The following is a 20,028-nucleotide window of genomic DNA, read 5'->3' as shown; positions in this document are numbered from 1 at the left end:
CTCTGACATATACTACAGTGTTGTACAGAGAAAACTGAACCAGTCCTTTCAGTCTCTGTACGGAGTAGCTGACACTCTAATGTCCCCCCACAGTCACACACTATTTTTTTACATTTATATAGCTCTGACATATACCGCAGTGCTGTACAGTGAACACCAAGGCCTGGTGGATTTGGTTGATGTTTCCTCTACATTGATGACGTTCCCTCTGATGATGAATTGATATCGGTATATCAGTCGTCATTAATTGTTGTCCTTTTCTTCTGTCCAGGTGGAGATTGAGCAGAAGAAGACGCTGACCCCGGACATGGACGGTGAAGCTGTGGATAATCCTCTGGAATGTGTGACTCAGTAAACCAATACCCAGAGGATGAACCTGTCACATGACTTCTGACCGCACCGCCTGCACCTGCCAAATGCATTGCAGAGAACAAATGCATTGCAGAGCCACATCTGGATTCACCGATTTGGTGACAACTTCTTGGTGGCCTTTCCTCTAGAATTCCTGGACTATCCCGGAGTCCTTTTGGATGAAACATCAGAGGTCTGGTTGTTAGGCCCCTACATGGTGGTTGGTGAAGCTCCGAGGGCCACACCTTGTATCTGCCACCACAAGACTGTGGTCCAGACTCCTTTCGGTCCCGCAGTGACTTTAAGTCTCCGGAGATGATCTTTTCAAAAGTCCTCTGCTGTATCCCAGGGTGGGAATATTGGGAAAAACAGGACAATGCAACGACAAGCACAGTGTGACTCCGGGAAACACAGGGAACATTTTTTTTCTTGTAGACACAATTTGCACAAAAGATTTTCATATTTTATTAGGGAATATTTAGGGATTTGCAGTAAAGGGCTGAACCATCTACTGATACATCAGATTTCTGACTGGTAATTGTAGCATTGGAGGATTGTTGTGTTGTAGATTGGCCCCGTGGCGGGGTGACTTCATCTGGAATTATATGTGACCTTTATCAATGGCTGCTCTGTGTACAAACACCCACCGGGGCAGTGTGGCTGTGAATGGGTACGTGTCTGACATGAGCCTGGCATCGTCTGTTCCATAAACACTGCAATGCCCTGGGGTCCGGCCTCCTCGTCATAAAAGTCCAAATGGAGGTACGGCAATGGGCACCACTTCACCCCCCTTCCTACTGTACAGCTCTGGGGTGGTAGATTGTTCACACAGCATTGGGTGCAATTGCTGCACCACCAGCTTAATCCAAATCCTTGGATTCCTCACACTGCACCAGTGGCTACCAGCCTCATGCCCCTTGTACCCCTGCCAGGGGTATGTTCTCATTTTGGTCACTTGTCCCAGCTGATACAGTAATATTTTACAAGCTTATCAGTTATCAGAGCTGCTCCTGAGAAATCAGAGAAAACAAAAAATCTGGGCAGTGCCAAAATTAGTGGTGAGGTTGTGGTGTGGCTACCTCTTCGTCATGCCATGCCTCAAGAATGCTATATGTACCCATAGCAGCCCCATGGAGAATGAAAGATCTAAGCCTGCCCTAAGGGACATATCACATGGAGGGCACACTGATGATTTGTATCAAGGCCAATACAAGACCTCTCGGTGGAACCGCTGCCTTGCTGGTGAACCGAGCGGCACTGCTGCCCCATCACCAGTAATCGAGATTCTGCATTGTGCAGCACCAGCATGGCACTGATTTCATAAAGGTCATTGGAAGCTCTGCCCCCTGACTCTGCCACTGCCAACATACCGCCATAACCTTTAAGGCTGCAGGTGCCACCTGTGTTGTTGCCCACTGCATAGAATAATGCAGAAAAAACCTGCGCCGGATGTATTTTCACACACTTCGCTGAGTATGGCCCCTTCATGTATTTTCGCATGTCATGTTACAGAATCACATGGACTCTGGAAAGCTCCAGCACATGCCCTCAGCACATTTGCACCGGGCAAATAGGCGAGTAGGTGTATGAGTGGTGACACGCATGTAGCATGTGCTGTGGTGTGTGCGTGCTCCTGCATCCATGATAGATGCCAATCCCACCTTATTGTAATCAGCACCGGAATCCGGAACCCCACTGCCACGCCTGCTGACAAAGCACAATGCCCGCTGGCACCTCTGCCAGCCACAAAGTCCTCACAGCTGGGGTACAGACCCAGGAACTCAGCACAGGAATGGTGGGAACCCCTCATATTGGGCACTGCAGGCAGTTTGTATACACCAAACACTGAAATGTCATTTTCTGTACCATGTGATCTGCCTTGTAAATGACTCCGTGTGTAGTTATATTGATCGATAATACGATACAAATCCAGCAGGAACCCCCTCAATCCTGCAGAGTAAACCCTGTGGTGTCTTCTGTACAATGATGGATAACATGAGCACCAATCATGTGTGCTGAATATATATAGAGGAGCCCCTGGTGGTGATCTCTGGCATTGCACCCTCTGACCCAGGTATGGCAGTGCAGATGATTACAATATATAAATTATATTTTCTGTGTCAGATCTTCAATTCCTTGTCAGATTTTATCACGTTTTTCACATCGGCTACAAACAACGTTAAAGCTGAACTCCGGCCCATCGATAGAACCAATACAAAAACTGATGAATGTACAAAAATAAAATGTTATCATTGCTCGCAGTGTGGTCCGGAATCTGTCTCGGTGTCTGACTCTAGTAGTATCCCGAACAGTAAAACTGGGAGAGGGAGGTAGAGTATGGGGGGGCCAATCAGGCGCGCTACATGCACATGGGCAGAAAAGGAACTTGCTGAAAGGAGGAGGGAGCACAGAGATGAGTACATAAGTCTGCAGCTGTATTGTCCAATCACAGGCCAGGGGGGTGGGAGCTGACCAGGCTGCACTGCTGAACCGCAGTTGGTAAGAGATTGGTCACCGACCACCGAGTGGCACAGATACCAAAAAAAAAATGTTTTAGATGGGCTATCGGCTGTGTTATCTGTGCTTTGTCTGGAGTTCAGCTTTAACGTGAACCACGGAAAAAATTCAGCTGAGTATACTTATCATCATTTCACTCTTCCACTGATCCCACCAATAGCTGAAAAGATCCCTGTGTTAACTACAAGTCATGGCAATTGCTGATTGGCCTAGAGCTGTCACTTGGGGCAGGTCACATGCTTGGTCATACTTAGAAGTACCAACTGCTTTGGATCCCAATGGTCAGTGTGTGATAAGGGGAGGGGGAATTAAAGGAAATTCCCAAACTGTACAGGGTCATTTTAAAGGAAACCCCAACTGAAAACAAGTAAAGGGCCGGTTGCTGGTGGTTGGTGACCCCAATACCACAATGTGTCACCGGAGTCTGTACATCTATGATTAGAAAATATGGAACCCACTGGATCGGTGTGATCCCTCCGCTCCCCCCAGAGGATGTTGCAGAACATATTTATTGTACAGCACTGCGTAATATGTTGGTGCTATATAAATCCTGTTTATTAATAATAATAATATTTTAGCAGGTGAAGGGTTAATGGGGTCATTTCTTCAAAGGGGACCTGTTAGTTCAAGAGACGAAACAAATGAAGTCAATTATGCAATGCAGACCCCCTCCCCCCATTAAAATCCGGCACGCGGGCCCATCGCAGTGTTCTGCATTACGGGATGGCTTTGGTCCAATGTGAGCGTGGCCATGTGTTGACTACAAATAAAGTCAATATTTGGATAGGGGGTGTGGCCTGAGACTTGTTGATTTAATATCCTGCTGATGTACAAAATAAAGTTTGTGGTGTCCCCTCTCCTTTCTCTGGGGGTCCCTACTAATCTCTAATATTGAGGGGGGATCACTGCTAAAATGGGACCCTTCCCACCAATGCAGCCCCCTCCCGGAAGAGAACCTGTCACCAAGCCGGAGAATTCCAACTGACGTAAAATCTCAAGTCATAGTGATCACCAATCAATGTGATCGATGGATCCACAGCCAATTTCAGCTGTTCTCATTGGAGCTTACACTGGCTCCGCCTCCTTCCAGATCCCTTGCAAGAGAACCACATGCACACTGTGGGGGTTGTAGTCCAGGTAGTGTGGTTGCGGTCAGAACAGTATAAGCCCCGCCTCCCTGCTGAATCTATTGAACCTAATCCAGCTTGGGTGACAACTTCTTCCCCCACAGATACAATTCAGTGAGTAGGCGTTGTCACCGTAGGACAGGAAGGGGATTACTGGCAGGATCACCAGGTAAAAAAGAAATTTAATACAGCCGCTACCTCTAAGGAAAGGTACCCTGCAATATACATAGCTCAAATTCTATATGGAATTTGGCATCCACGGCATCATTGGCCAGTTCATTCACCCCCAGGTTAGCCGGGGGTGCATATGTTCCCCATTACAAGGTTGGAGCTGATCATGTGACTCAAGGTGGGGCTCTGACTTATATTATACATTGCTGGGGATCCTCGCCTGCTTCTGCCCTGGAAACAAGTGACAGCCAGCAACCTTCCTGGCTCAGTCATCAAATTAGAAATGACCGGTTCTCTTTATAGTTCCAGCCTGGTTTAATGGGAATAGGGGGGTCATCCAGGGATTAAAGAGGACCTGTCATTACACTTCAGGGAACAGATCAGGAAGTCACGTGATTGCTCTGGGGGCATTTACTGCAATCAGCCCCAAACACCGAAATGGGGACTACACAATGCAGGGAACCCCTAATGTCTGCCATGGGGGAGTGGGCAGGGATGTTTAGGTACCACACAGGAAGAGGTTATAATTAGGCAGCAGGACAGAATTTTAGCCCTCACCGGTTGGTTTATCGTTTTGGGAGGCGGGGACATAGTGATAACCGATTGGTTTATCTCTTTTTGGGGGCGGGGACAAACTAATTACCAATTGATTTATTCCTTTGTGGCGCAGAATTCAACCAATCACCGGTTGGTTTATCTCTCTGGGGCGGAGTCATACAAATTACTGATTGGTTTATCTCTCTGGGGGGGCGGGAATGAGTTAGTCTTCCATAGTAAGGCAATTTAAAAAAGGCGGGGCTTCCTGTACAGGGTGGGTGGGGCTGTTGCGCCATGGACAGGGCGTGATCGGGTTTCCAGTTGTTCGTTGTCCATCCTCCTCATTCGATCAAGCCACACCCCTGGAGGCGGAGTTCTCGCGAGAGCTTGGTCATCCCGCGGCTGGTCTGGGCGGCCGGATCGGTATATAAAGGAGAGCGGAGCGTCGGAGCGCCGGGCTCACTGCGGGACATGGCGACCCCCGGCAACGCCAACCCCGTGGTAAGGAGCCTAAGAGACCTATAGGGGGGTATGGGGTTCAGGGGTTCCTCGATGGGCTGTATATGAGGGCCCCGGGCCCCTGAGTGTTCAACAGTGCGTGTACAGGGGCCCATGTTGTGTGTGGTGGGTGAATCCAGGGGCCCATGTTGTGTGTGTGGTGGGTGAATCCAGGGGCCCACACAGCTGAGGTTCCCTGAAAAGGGGAATCTCAGGTAATGATTGAAGTCCCTAGAATGTAAGGAGGGTGGATGGGCCCCTGGAGTGTGTAATAGAGGAGTTTGGGGCCCCTGAAGCTTGGAGACAATAGATATGGGGCAAAACCTCATAGCAAGAGAGATGGGCCCCAGGAGCCCAATATTGGGCCCTGGAGTGTGCGGTGGGGGGAATACAGAGGAAGTGACCCCGGGCCCCAAAGATTGGTAGATAGGTAATGAAAGGTGGATGAGGATAAGAGGGCCCCCTGGCAAGTATTTGTGGTCCTGAAATGTAGATTCTTTATTAGTGAGCCATGCGGTGGTAGTGGCCCTGTGGGGTCCCCAATCCTGATCTTTGGTCCCCCTAGGTGTTGTCTGTGTTGGGCCCCTTGCTGTGCCATAGCTGGGGGCCCCAGTAATGATCAGTACCCCCCTGTATGGTATTCTACTCTCCATTTGAGTGGTGAGTTCCCCCTGAGGTGTCTGATCACTGGGGGCCCCTCATCCCCATGGTGGGGTAACAGGGGAATGGCAGGATGGGAGATTTCTCCACCAACCATAGTTGGGGGATGGGGCACTGTCTAGTGAGCGGTGCTGATTGGTCGGTTCTGCCTGAACAACGGCCTGAGGGGAAAACATTGGGGCTCCATGGAAACACATCATCAACTTCCAATTCATATCCGTGGTATAAACCCCTGTGTGTGTCCCCTTCACAGGTCAGGGGCCCCAGTTTGTATATTGGAAGGAGTCCATCCTACGTAACTGGGAAATATTAGGACCCTTGTGCCTGTGGTGTGTATGAGGGCCCCTATATAATCCCTGTGCCTGGTGTACATAGGGCCCCCTTTATATTCCTTGTGCCTGGTGTACATAGGGGCCCCTATATAATCCTTGTGTCTGGTGTACATAGGGGCCCCTATATAATCCTTGTGTCTGGTGTACATAGGGGCCCCTATATATTCTTTGTGTCTGGTGTACATAGGGGCCCTTATATATTCCTTGTGTCTGGTGTACATAGGGCCCCCTATATAATCCTTGTGCCTGGTGTACATAGGGGCCCCTATATAATCCTTGTGTCTGGTGTACATAGGGCCCCCTATATAATCCTTGTGCCTGGTGTACATATGGCCCCTATAGAATCCCTGTGCCTGGTGTACATAGGGGCCCCCATAGAATCCCTTTGCCTGGTGTACATAGGGGCCCCCATAAAATCCCTGTGCCTGGTGTACATAGGGGTCCCCATATAATCCCTGGGCCTTGTGTACATACGGGCCCCCTATATAATCCTAGGTCTATGAGAGCCCCTTTACCTTCCTCTTGGTTCTATGAGGACCCCGGTAGTGTGGTCACCCAGCACAGGAACAATGTCAGGGCCACAACAGTGTACAATGTATCAGTGCTGCATCCGGTGTATACAATGTATGGGAAGAGAATACAATGTATAAATATCTATGGGGGGGGGGATATATAAATATGGGGGGTGCACGGTGGCTCAGTGTTTAGCACTCTGGCCTTTACAGCGCTGGGTCCCAGGTTTGAATCTTGGCCAGGACACTATCTGCATGGAGTTTGCAGGTTCTCCCCGTGTCTGTGTGGGTCTCCTCCGGGTACTCCGGTTCCTCACACATTCCAAAAACATGCAGTTAGGTTAATTGGTTTCCCCCCCAAAATTGCCCTTTGACTGTATTAATGACATAGGACTATGGTGGGGACATTAGATTGTGAGCTCCTTAGAGGGACAGCTAGTCACATGACTATGGACTTTGTACAGCGCTGTGTATTATGTTGGCGCTATGTAAATACTGTATAATAACATATATATCTATAGGGATGGGGAATATAATTATTAATTGGGGGGAATATGTAATTATTATTGGGGGGAATATGTAATTATTATTGGGGGTAATATATTACACAAGCAGCCGGTGCTCGGCATGCGGTCTGTGCAGCACACAGCCCGCGCTCCCAGCCTCCTGCCTGCACACAGCCATAGCAGCTCTCTTTATACAGGCGGTGGGGAGGGGGAGGTTGCACTGTTGACGTCAGCATTCCATCCTCCCCCCATCCGACATTGCTGGCTTTATATAGCAGTAATGGGAGGGAGGTGCAGTCGCTGTGCTGGTTGTCACCTCCTCTGTACACAGTGCAGCTCCTAGGGGGATCAGTGCTAATGGCGCAATGTACAGAGCATTCTCCGCTCTCAGATTGGAGGTGCCTGGGGTGATTGTGCTGCAGAAATGGTGAACGGGCGGCAGATTGCTGATTGGTCTTTTATTATTGGCTGTCGCATTCTTCTAGCCTCAGACGTTACCCCACCCCTCCTTTATTTGGGTGCAGTATATGGGGGGTACTGTGCAGACGTTCTATAAACCTGAATACCCGGCTGCTGCACCATTGCTGCGTGACTTGGGGAGGGTTGGTTTGGTGATGACGCCAGAAACCCAATGGTGTGACCAGTCCGATGGCTCCACTAGAGGGAGCCCTAGAATTTCAGGTTATTTGAACCCCCACTATGACCACCACCGCACACCTGAGGGAGCAGTAGTACCTGCTGTGTCCAGAGGAGGTCGCCAAACCAGACCACCCAGAATTGGCACAGGGTGAGGAATCCTTGTTACTTAGTGGCAGCCCTGGAACAAGCATGCTTCTAGTGAAGGCACAAGAACAGTGACCCCAGGTCTGCCTGCATGAGGTCACAAACCTGAATGAGTGCACAGGTCCCCCTGGTCCTGTGCAGTATGTGATGGGGTGATATAATCCATACCAATAATAATAATATAATAATACCAAGGCTGTCATTTAGTACAATAGCCACTTTAAAAGGTTCAGGCTGGGAGGGGGCACCTCATGTGACTCATGTGAAAATAAGTATTGACCAAGGGGATTTCTGCTGGTGTACAATCAAAATCTGGAAGTTCCCACCGGGGGGATAACAGACAGATCGAGACGATTCTCCCATTCCATTAGCCGACACATTCCGCCAGTGCAAGCGGCATTTCCTCAGGGCCTGGAAGTGTCTTTGGCCCCCATAACTGGTGCCATCTATTTGTCATGACTATTGGGACGTTGAGTGGGGATTAGTAAAGGAATCGTTTCCTCTTTAATTGACACCGTGACTGGGTCTCTTTATTATTGATAATTCCGATCCAATATAAAGGCTGATTAGCTGAGGAGACTTCACCGGCCATTCATCAGCCGTATAGGGAGGGGGGCTTTACAGTAACAGAATTGATAGTTTGGATCTGACAGCCATGGTGAGGGAGGGGGTTTGTAGTTCTTGTCTGTATGATTGTAGTATTCAGTCTTTGCTTTTTTTTTTTTCTTGCAGCCTAAACTGTACAGATCGGTGATTGAGGATGTTATCAATGACGTGCGGGAGCTGTTCCTGGACGAGGGAGTCGATGAGCAGGTTCTGATGGAGCTCAAGACGGTAAGTGTAAGGGACTGGACCACCCCAACGTCATTGGTTAATGCTGGGTAGTAGGCGGAGTCACTTTCTGATTTTTCTTACTCTTAGCAACTTGGTTCCCGGATCCATTCTTCACCCCGCCCACTTTGGGGTGTCTCAATTTGATGGTTTCCTTCTCCATATTATAAAACCTTTGCAGAGCCCTGGGTCTGAGGTGGCAGAGATCTCACCTTGGCAGTGCCGGAGTATGAGGACTGCAAGGGCCCTTCACATAGACTTTGGGGGCCACATATCCTCATCTGTAGGGATTGTTAGGAAAGCACTTGTGGCTTTAGTCCTTTTAGTAATAAAGCACCAACATAGTATGTAGCGTGGTACGGATGTTAGGCACACATGTCATAGATGTCTGGCACTCCTGGGCACACAGCCGCTGGTTTAATAAGGGCCACCTAGTCTGTAAACCAGAGCATTACCTCTCCTACATGTACCAAACCCAGAAATCTTCATTTTAGGTGCACCCAGCCTTTAATATGTGCCCATCTCCAGCACATAATACAAGCTGGCGTCTAGCAGGGCATGGTGAGACTTGTAGTTCTGTAACCTGACCGTCTTTGTGTATTGCAGCTCTGGGAGAATAAGCTGATGCAGTCGAAGGCGGTGGATGGGTTTCATTCTGAAGAACAACAGCTTCTACTGCAGTCGCAGCAACAACAGCATCAGCATCAGCAGCACCACGTCCAGCCTCACCCGCAGCAACAGCAGACGGCGGCACATCAAACTCAAGCACAGCAAGTCCTCATACCAGCCACACACCAAGGTCTGTCCACACCCTGCAATCAGATTGTACACATTACAGAACCCAGAGCTTGTCTGTGGGGGAATCAGGAACTCCTTCCTCCTGCTGGTGACCCCTCAATGTTATCTGTATGGAGGAATCAGGACCTCCTGCTGGTGACCCCTCTAGTGATGGTGACCCCACAATTCTATCTATATATAGAAATCAGGACCTCCTTCCTCCTGCTGGTTGCAGAGTGCAGCGGCTACAGCAGCCACCCTGGCGCTACCCGCTGGTGTGACGCCTGTGCAGCAACTTATAACCAATTCCGGTAAGCATAGCATGGCCTATATTAGCAGTCCTGCAGTTGGTAAAGAAGCTGGCAATGCCAATTTGGGAGCTGGATGTGAAATTTCAGTACTTCGTGCTAGATTACTGACTTTGTTATCCAGAATCTGCCTTTGGGCACTGTCTATTATATTGGTGGAAGGGCCCACAATTGACACGGCAATCTTCCTAACCTAATCTCCTGTGATGTCTAAGTTGGTTTCCGGGGTCTTACCACTTGCAACTTGAAATGTTTATGGTTTGATTTATGATCTAATGACTTCTCCTGTTTTCCCTATTGCAGGTCAGCTGCTTCAGGTGGTGAGAGCTGCCAATGGTGCACAATATATTCTTCAACCCCAGCAGCCGATGGTTCTACAGCAGCAAATGATTCCACAGATGCAGCCTGGAGGGGTACAAGCTCCGGTCATACAGCAGGTGATGTCCCATTAACTCATGTTCAGCAGACCCCCCCCCACAAAAACTACCCCTAAGTGTAGGCTTGGCTTTGTGGCACTGAGCCTTTTTGATGTGGGGATCATCCCGGGCATAGGGAGCTGCACTCTTTCTGTTTTCCCTGATTGTGACTGTGGAGCACTCTGGGTGACACCTGTAGAATGTTGGACTTTCTATAGAATTATATGAAGAATTGAGGGGGGGGCAGCAAATATTACTAAGAGCAGAGTCTGGGGTATCTCCGCAGGATTCTGCCATGGAAGAATGTGTGGGTGGGTGGGTGGGTGGTAGCAAAGTCCTAGTAAAGACTCCAATCTTGTTTGGGTAAAGATACATTTAAAACCTTTTTCCTTTGGCTATCTATCTTTAAGGATTTGAAGTGGTGTGGGGGCAGCCATAGTGTATGACAGGTACCCTTTATGATGCAGTTGTGTGTTTGGCATGTGGCCTTTACCTTCTCCTGTTCTCTGCAGGTTTTGGCGCCGCTTCCAGGTGGACTGCCCCAGCAGACCGGAGTCATTATCCAGCCACAGCAGATCCTCTTTACTGGGAACAAGCAGGTCATCCCAACCACTGTGTCCGCCCCGCAGGCTCCTACACAGGGGCAACTTTCTGTAGCCAATCCCCAGCAGCCCCAGCAAGGGCAACAGCAGGCTCCCCTTGTCCTGCAAGTGGACGGAGCTGGAGACACCTCATCTGAGGATGATGAGGACGAAGATGAGGACTACGATGATGAAGAGGAGGAGGACAAGGAGAAGGATGGAGAAGATGGCCAGGTGGAGGAGGTAAAAACCCAACAAGTTTTGTTATAACCTTCAGCCCCGGAACTTGGCCGGGCATGTCATACCATGCTCAGTAATAAAGGGAAAGGATGTTTATCCAATCCAATAATCTTTTCCCTTTGCTCTAGAAGTTTTACCAACAGTGCTACTTTCCGATACAATATAGAGCTGCCTCTCTTTGTAGTTCTCTTCTTTGGCTTCCATTTCACTTTAGAATCAAATTCATCTCCTGTGCTTTACCTTCTAATCCCTCCACAGTTCTTGTCCCACCTACCTATCTGATACACAAATCCTCTCTTCACTCCTCTAATGACCTACTAATGACTTCCTCACTCATAACCTCATCACACACACAAAGACTTTTCTGTCTGAGCTGTCCCGACTCTCTGGAATGGTCTTCCTTGTCCTATTCGGCTTGTTCCTATTTTCTGCTCATTTAAAAGAGCCCTTAAAACCCAATGCTTCAACCCCACCTACCCGTCTTCTTCTGTCTCTTAAATTATTACTATTACCCCTCCATTCCATATCTCCCTCCCATTGTATGTTGCTTCCCCCACCTCTTAGATTGTAAGCTCCTCTGGACAGGGTCTTCTCCTCCTCCCGTGTCACTGTCAGTATCTGTCTGTCATTTGCAACCCCTATTTAATGTACAGCACTGTGTAATATGTTGGCGCTATATAAATACTATAATAATAGTTTTTGTAGCAGCAAGAAAATGTCTTCTCAATTCCACCATATCCCAACCCCTCCATATTCACAGCTCGTCTCGTGTCACTGTTCAAGGATTAACATGGAAAATAATAATTAACGTTCAGACTGACCACACAAAAAACATTTAGATAACGTTTTGTTTTGTTTTTTGACCTGACTGTTGTTTTTTACTTTCCTTGTCCTTCTCTAGGAGCCCCTAAACAGTGAAGATGACGTCAGTGACGAGGAGGGTCAGGAGCTGTTTGATACAGAGAATGTCGTTGTGTGCCAATATGATAAGGTGAGGACATGCAGCACAGCTCATTTGCAAATTTAGAGGAGATGTCTGGCCTTGGTTGGGGGTGGTGGGTATACCTGAAGTTGGATTGGGGGGGTGTCAGAGATACCTGACTTTAGTTGATGGGGAAAGGGGGGTTGTCTGGTCTCATTGATGGCTGAAGGACAATCTGTGATCCTTGGTGAAGATGGCAGAGCACAGATATGCGGACAAAACAGTGACTCAGTGGTTAGTACCTCTCAGTGGTCTTTGCAGCGCTGGGTTCCAGGTTCAAATCTTGGCCAGGACACTATCTGCATGGAGTTTGCAGGTTCTCTATCGTGTTTGCATGGGTTTCCTCCAGGTACTCTGGTTTCCTCCCACATCACAAAAACATGCAGTTAGGTTCATGGACTTCCCCCAAAATTGACCTTAGACTGTCTATGATAGGTAGGTAGATGAGGGACAGCTAGTGACATGACTAGGGACTTTGTAAAGTGCTGTGTAATAAGTCGGCACTATTTAAATACTGTGTAATAATAATAATAGATGTTTGTCCTGAGGTTAGCATGCAGGCAGTGCACACTTTATGCTGGTGCCTCCAGCTGTAATAGCATTCCACCAGCAGATGGCAGCAGATTTCTTCAGGGAATTTCCAGCAACAAATGTATTATTGGGAATTTGCAAACATTCATCGTACTAAAACATTCATCATATTGATCCGATCCAGGTCAGCTGATTTACTGATCAGTACGGTAAACCCATATTGCTGATTGGACAGGGCAGGTCTTTGGTCACACATACATTGCTGTATGTGTGGTCCTTATTTCCTGCAGCCTGTTTGCATTCATGTCTGCAGCTCTGGAGGGGGTGTATACTGATAGTTAAAAAGAAGAGACAGTGTGTGTTCACCCTAAAACAGGAAGTGCCCAAACCAAGATCCTAATGGCATTTGGATGTTCACTTATAAAATAGTTTAGTCGGGTTGACCGCACTGACCTTTCTCAGAAGAGGACACCGCCGCCCGCCCCCCTTGTGTGTTTTGCAGGATGAGTGGCTGGCGTTGAGCCTATTCCAGTCAGCTGTAAACCCTGCTTGTGTCAGTGGAGCATTACAAAGAGCAGTGATCTGTTCAGGGTGGTAACCTGGAGCAACCAGTTAGACTTCAGTAAACCAAAACCTCTTGAAATACCTTTATATTTGTTGCTGTGTCTTTTATTACCATTAGTGTGTAGATTTTGTAGATTTGTCATTTCTGATTTTTTTTTTTTTTTCTTCCAGATTCACAGGAGTAAAAACAAGTGGAAATTTCATCTCAAGGACGGCATTATGAACCTGAACGGCCGTGACTTTGTCTTCTCTAAAGCCATCGGCGATGCAGAGTGGTGAACACCCCACCCCAACACATCCAATGAAGGGTGTATAGAGGGAGGGGGAGCCGTATGATGACTTTTTAAACTGAAACCAATCCTGACAAAAGGGGAAAAGCCCCTTTCCCTGGTACAAGAAGATGTCCAGGAGGAAGAAATACCAGGACAGCCAGTGCTGTGGCCCCAGCCAGGTGATTTCCGTGGCCTCCATTCAGGGGCCCTTTCATCAGTAATGTTAATGGCAGTGAGCACAAAGCTCGCTGTTTCCAGGCCGGCCAGATAAAGGAATGTATTTTGGTTGGAGAGGTTTTGGAACAGAAGAGGCAGCAAACAAAGTGAAGGTTCTCATTGTTAGTTGATCCGGTGACCCCACTGGATGGGAATTGTCCGTCTCTCTCCTTCCTGAACTATAGAAGGGGTGAGGAGCGGCCTCTGGGAATCGCCATTTCTAGCAGGATGAATGGAGCCTCATCATTGTCATTTGATGTACAAATATTTATATATGTACAAACGCCCATGCAGACCACTGCTGCCAGGATATCATACAGGAGGGTAGGTGACAACATGTCTCTAATGCATTTCACATCCTAACTAGAGGCTGAGAAGATCTATTAATGGAGCAGCCACATCTCTATGGAGCAGTGCTGATCAATCTGCAGGCCCCCGAAATTGATTACCTGTTCTCAGGTGTACGTCTCTTATTATTTTCCTCCTTTGTAAGCACAGAGTGTAAACTTTGCTCGGGTCCCTAAAAGGTTAAATGAAATCCTAGCAGCAACGTCGGTAAATATTTTTTGGCGATCGGCCCACAGGCCCCACCTGCCATAAGGGGTTAATGGGAGTCCTGGACGGCTGAGTGGCCCTGAGCACAGTGAACGGCTCCCCTCGTGACGTCTGCAGGACATTCACACCTCAGTGACCCCAAACACTGGCGGCTAAAATCACAACATGGCCTCCACCTGCGTTATCAAACTGCGTGACGCACAACGGACGCCCTTCCTATACCCACCGCTGTCCAGGAATGAGATAGTGAAGATAGGGACTCCATGGACAGATCAGATCTCATGATAAACATTTGCGGAGTCGGTGCAGGAAGACAGAACTGTTCAATATTTCTGCTTTATTCACGAAAGTGGCCCCAACATAGGTGTTATGATCATTAGGGGCCTCCTATAGTGCTGCACTAAAGCACAGTGACCTGTAGGGCTCTTTATGGGGTTACAGACCCTGGTAATCCATTACACTTAGCTTGGAAAAAATAGCTACCACAAGAACTGACTTGCAAAGGATGAAACCATTATGGCCACCAGTTCCATGTGCACTGATTTCTCTATATGTCAGAAATGCTTTTCCATTTGACAAGTCAATGGGAAGGCAAAAGCAGCTCAAATCAGCCTTATGCAGCTCAGAAGCAAATCGCCTGCAGGGCAGAAACAGGTCAAATGCACCTCAGAAGCATCTCATATGGGTTTGCAAAGCAGCAGAGCATCCATAATCCCTTGTTAATGTAAGCATTTAGCTGGTGGGGTGACTTTGTTTGTACACATTGAACATTGGAGATCCTCCAATGGAGCAATTTTATATATTTTAGCTGTGGATTTATTATAAAACTGCGATTTGTTAACACACAGAAATAGACAGATTTATTAGTGGGTGGGAGTTTTCTTTTGGTGGTCCCAAATTTTTCTCTTCATATTCTAAACACAACAAAATAGAAAAAAAACGCAGTGCAAATTTTATTTTATGATTTACCATTGCAATGAAACCAATGATCGGCAGATTGTGCAGTGAAATGTCCCCTCCCTGCTGAGACTGAGATGGTGCAGATTGGATTTGCAATCTATTAATCAGTTGTGTCATTGCACACATACGAGCAGCGACATCTGACGGGATGCCGGGGATTCACTCTTTCATATACCATTGACCTGTGACGGAGAGGAAAGTGATGATGTCAGGTGACAACATTCAGGGGTAAAAGAGTAGCGTTGTCAAATAAGAACAGGAAGTGATAACAGTGACTGTTGATCCAGGGAACATCTTCCATAGGGAACTAAGAAGGAATTTTTCCCCTGCTGGAATAAATTGTCTTCCTCTGTATCAACTATGTCCACTGGGTTCTTATATCTAGGATTTGAGCAGATTCTGAGGGAGGCAGTATACGTATCACTGCACATTGGTGCAAACAGATGAGCATTGCTGCAAAATATTTGTTTTGTTACTTTTACTTCTTTCTGCTTCATTTCCTGTCTAAGACTTTGACTTTGTGTGACAGGTTGTGTAGAGAGAATTTATTCAGAAGGTCATAAACATAAAAAATAAACATTGGTATTGATCATTAACCTTGATCACCACAATGAACAATGATTGAATATCAATCAGAAAGAGTTCTCCAAGAAAACAGCAGGGGGCGATTCCTGACACCCCCAGTCACTAGGAGCACTCCGCACCAGGCATAATTTTGTTACAAAATACAGTGGGGAAGGCTTCTATTGGCTGGTGGTTGTCACGAAGCACCCATTCCAAGACTCCCCACCACCAACAAATAATCATTCACTGCTTTCCCTTCAACCCCTGCCAACACCCTGCCCTATTTAATTGACAAAAGAATGTGAATTCTCAACCAATGTGCAATTATTATATTGATTAAATAGTTTTTAATAGACTTTGATTCTTTGTCTTTATAAAACATCCTTTATATCAAAAATACTGAACAGTGTATGGTCTCCTTAATTGTTACTTATATCAGCCAATAAAAGTTTTTTTTACACTTGAAGCTAAATTTGATTTGCCAGTGTGAATATTCTCTCCTTGTTGGGTCGACATTGTCAAATATTAGCCAATTACAGTTTCAATACATTTAAAGCTAAACTTGATTGGCCAGTGTGGATATTCTCCCCTATTTTGGGTCCACGTTGTAAAATAACTCTCTCATTGGCTGATATATGACAAAGTGGACCCAATATCCACATTGGCCAATCAAATTTAGCTTTAAATGTAAAATAACTTTCATTGGCTGATTTATGACATTTAAAGCTAAATTTGATTGGCCAGTGTAGATATTCTCTCCTCGTTGGATCTACCTTGTCATATATCAGTAGTCACAGAAGCACTTTGTACAGACAACGACCCTCACTATATACAGACAGCATCTGGCCTGTATCAGCGAGCTGCTGCACATTCCATATTCACCTGCAGATGAAATTCTAAATCAATATATATTTTTTCTTGTCATATCTGGAGCTGTTTTAAGCTTGATGTGAAATCTGATGAAATGCCGCCCTTCCATACCTTCCATTTCCAGGAAGCGTCTCCCATTCCCGAGAGCTGAGCTCCAGTGGCTGATAGAAATTCACCACTCGGGAGACACATGACTACAATATAACCTCAGCCAGACGTTTGGAAAGGAGGGTGTTGGATTTTATTTTTCTTACGGAAAAATAAATTTGTGCAGCTGAAATTGTATATGGATAATCTGTACCCCTCAGCAGGATGCTGTCCAATCAAGGTGGCCATTCATGGGAGGATGATGTCTGAGGTGGGGGGAAAAGAACGTTATGAAGACAGTAAAACAAATGGAAAAAGTTTATTTTTAGTAATTCCATTTTCTGTGAAGCTTTAATGGATATTTACAGAAAGTATCGTGTCCTCAATTTCCACCTCTCAGCATAATTTGAGGCTTGAAGATTCTGTTTTTCTGTGTTGGGTATCTGCTGGTAGGATCCTTGTTGATTCATTCTCGAGATCTGTCATAGAGCCTGCTAACGCCGTCCAACGCACAAACCCAAACATTGGGCTCCTCATGAAATGTATTATTGTCAATGTCCCTACAGAACAGCGTCTGATCCATCATCTGATCACATGTTCACTCTTAGCCAATCCTACGTCTCTGATAATGCATCAGGAAACCCTAAACCTGCACTACAAATTAGTACCAGGCACTGCAAATGTTTTGTTAGGAGTTTACAACACCGTCTGGCGGACGTCTTCCAGTAGGGCTGACTGAGTCCCTGCCACACATTGTTTTTTTCTGAGGAAGTCCGGAACCTTGGCCAGGGTCTGCCCGGTGCCGCTGTTGCTTTTCTGACCATAGGAGCCGCTGCTGTTCTTTGCCGACACGGTTTGTCCGCGATACACCTGGGCTTGGTGTTCACAGATGCCAAACTTGCTGAGGAGGATGAAGACATCCCTTCGGAAGGCCTTGGTAAAGATGGCATAAAGGAAAGGGTTGGCGCAGGAATTAAGGGGGTAAAAGAGCACAAGAAGTATCTTGGAATTGGAGACGGTGATGAGCGGCTTGTTCATGATGGCGGATAAGGCGTAGAAGGAAATTGGTGCCATGCAGAGGAAGTCTGTGAAGATGAGAATGGCCATACGCTTTGCGATTTTGGTGTCTTTGTCTCCAGATTTGTAGTGAGGGTTTCGGACAGTGATGTAAATCTTAATGTAGCAAGCGCAGATTATAAAGAATGCTATGATGTTGAGCATCAAAACAAAGACGATGTACGCCTGGGACAGCACGGTCTCTGTGTCCATCGGTAAACAGATGCTGACTTTTACATAGCTGCTAATCCCAACCAATGGCAGAAGAGCCAGAAAAAAACAAAACGCCCACCCAGCCAGCATGATGAACGAGGCATGTCTGAGGCGAATCTTGCGATCCAGGCGCATGGCAAAAGTTATGGCATACCAGCGCTCTAGAGTGATTACTGTCAGGGTGTAAACGGAGAGCTCGCTTGCAAAGACGGTGAAAAACCCCGCCGTGTTACAGCCTGCTCCTGTCTGCCAGTTTATGGCGTAGTTGTAGTATTCGGAGCGGGTGTGGAGGTCCTCTGAGGCTATGAGGAGAAGGTAGATGCCCATACAGAAGTCAGCAAAAGCCAAATTACACATCAGGAAGCGAGGTACTGTCAGCTTGTAATGGCTGGTGACCAGGATGAACAAAACAAAAGCATTTCCCAAAATGGCCAGGAGATTGACGAACCACACCACGATCCGCAGGAAGTTGTATCCCATAATGTCCTCACATGGGTTGAATTCATCGGGTTTGGGAGTGCACTCCAGCTTCTCATTGCCGCCGCACAGAATATACTCATAATGACTCTCAAAAGCATGGGTATAATGTTCCTGGGCATTCTTTATCTCCTGCCCAAAGCCCACTTCTTCCTCCCCCTGGTCCTCATAGAAGACAGAGTAGTGCCTGCTGCTGTGAAAGTCAGTGAATTTATTATTTTCAGTCTGGTCAGAATCCCCGTCCATGTAATCTTGGTAGTAGGGGCCGATGCCAACGTAAGTCCTCAAAGAACGCTTCTTGTGGGTGTTCTGCAGAGACGTCTGATTGCATAGAAGGGCATCCACCACACTGCAAGGGGGAACCAAATACAAAAGTAAAATGGTGGGCTACAGAGTGTGAATATCAGAAAAAACATTTCATCTAATGGAGGCACAACTTTCTCTGGTGCTCAATGGATAAAAAATGCCCAATGGGCCATAGTTTGCCTGTGCCCGGTATAGTAATTTTTTTATTACACAGTGTTTAGGCAGCGCCGACGATTACCCAGCTCTGTACAAAGTCCATAGTCATGTCACTAGCGGTCTCCTAAAGGGGTTCGCAATCTAAAGTCCTTACCATAATCATATGTCTTTAATACAGTCTAAGGTCAATTTTTTGTGGAAGCCTTCCTACATGTTTTTGGAATGTGGGAGGAAACTGGATCACCCGGAGGAAACTAACACAAACACGGGGGGAACCAGCAAACTCCATGCAGATAGTGTCATGGCTGAGGTTCCAACCTGGGACCCAGTGCTGCAAACGCCAGAGTGCTAACCACTGAGCCACCATGCTACCCAGTTAGATATGGGAACTGTTGATTGTCTAAGGGCAACACAAACTAGGTCTGCAGAAACGCCCTGTACTAAAGAAGAACTGATGGTTTTCCCAGATGACAACTATGCCACCCCCCCTCCTGATATTCAAACTAAACCATGAAAAATTCCAGTCAATTCAATCCAACTATGCAACGGAAAAAATATTGGAGAGAGAGAACTAGAAACATGCACAGACACATGTTTATGGGCAGCTAAGGTTATCTTTATATCTCCAATATTTTAAAAGTTTCACATCCACTCCCACAACCATTTGAGTTTCCCTATTGATCCTTTTATGTATTGGCCAGTCTCAATGGAAGGTTCAAAAATGGAGGAGGTGTTGAGTCCAATCTTATACAGGACAAGTAGAAATATTTGCAATGCAAAGCAAATTCATCCATAAAATGAATGGGTGTTTAATATCCCAATTTAGTGTTCTCCCCAGCCTCTTTTAGCTGGGTGCACCACCCAGAACTCTTCAGTAACCACCCGGCCGTTTGTGGGGCATGAGGCAGTTGGATGTAATACAAAGATCATGGAAAAATGGGACATACTATGGGGTTGGAAGAAAGTATAAGGTCCTCCATCTACTACCCTGTTTCCCCGATTATAAGGCACTCTCTTATATTTTTTGAAATGCCAAAATATGCCCTGGGTCTTATTTTCAGGGGATGTCTTA

General features: G+C 46.8%; 3 protein-coding genes across 10 annotated transcripts in view; 2 read left to right on the top strand and 1 right to left on the bottom strand.

The window, feature by feature from the left end:
* The window catches only part of STON2 (stonin 2), a 37,458-nt gene extending 36,590 nt beyond the window's left edge, over window positions 1-868 (top strand). For all 7 annotated transcript variants that reach the window (XM_072428511.1, XM_072428509.1, XM_072428513.1 and 4 more), the window contains one exon: window positions 272-868. In XM_072428511.1, coding sequence (XP_072284612.1) covers window positions 272-355 — 84 coding nt within the window. In that variant the 3' untranslated portion in view covers window positions 356-868. The remainder of the gene's footprint in view (window positions 1-271) is intronic.
* A 4,180-nt stretch (window positions 869-5,048) lies between these two features.
* GTF2A1 (general transcription factor IIA subunit 1) lies at window positions 5,049-13,620 on the top strand. Its single transcript, XM_072428515.1, is given in 8 exon segments — window positions 5,049-5,204; window positions 8,727-8,828; window positions 9,432-9,675; window positions 9,812-9,913; window positions 10,214-10,347; window positions 10,839-11,150; window positions 12,049-12,138; window positions 13,396-13,620. Coding segments are annotated over 8 exon segments (1,122 nt in total). The 5' UTR covers window positions 5,049-5,174; the 3' UTR covers window positions 13,504-13,620.
* Window positions 13,621-16,137: 2,517 nt separating this feature from the next.
* TSHR (thyroid stimulating hormone receptor) overlaps window positions 16,138-20,028 on the bottom strand; it is a 24,986-nt gene continuing 21,095 nt past the window's right edge. For both annotated transcript variants that reach the window (XM_072428169.1, XM_072428171.1), the window contains one exon: window positions 16,138-18,843. In XM_072428169.1, the coding sequence (XP_072284270.1) occupies window positions 17,445-18,843 (1,399 nt within the window). In that variant the 3' untranslated portion in view covers window positions 16,138-17,444. The remainder of the gene's footprint in view (window positions 18,844-20,028) is intronic.

The sequence above is a fragment of the Pyxicephalus adspersus genome, chromosome 12 (genome assembly GCF_032062135.1).
Source record: "Pyxicephalus adspersus chromosome 12, UCB_Pads_2.0, whole genome shotgun sequence".
Lineage (NCBI taxonomy): Eukaryota > Metazoa > Chordata > Amphibia > Anura > Pyxicephalidae > Pyxicephalus > Pyxicephalus adspersus.
This window is presented reverse-complemented; position numbering and strand designations above follow the sequence as displayed.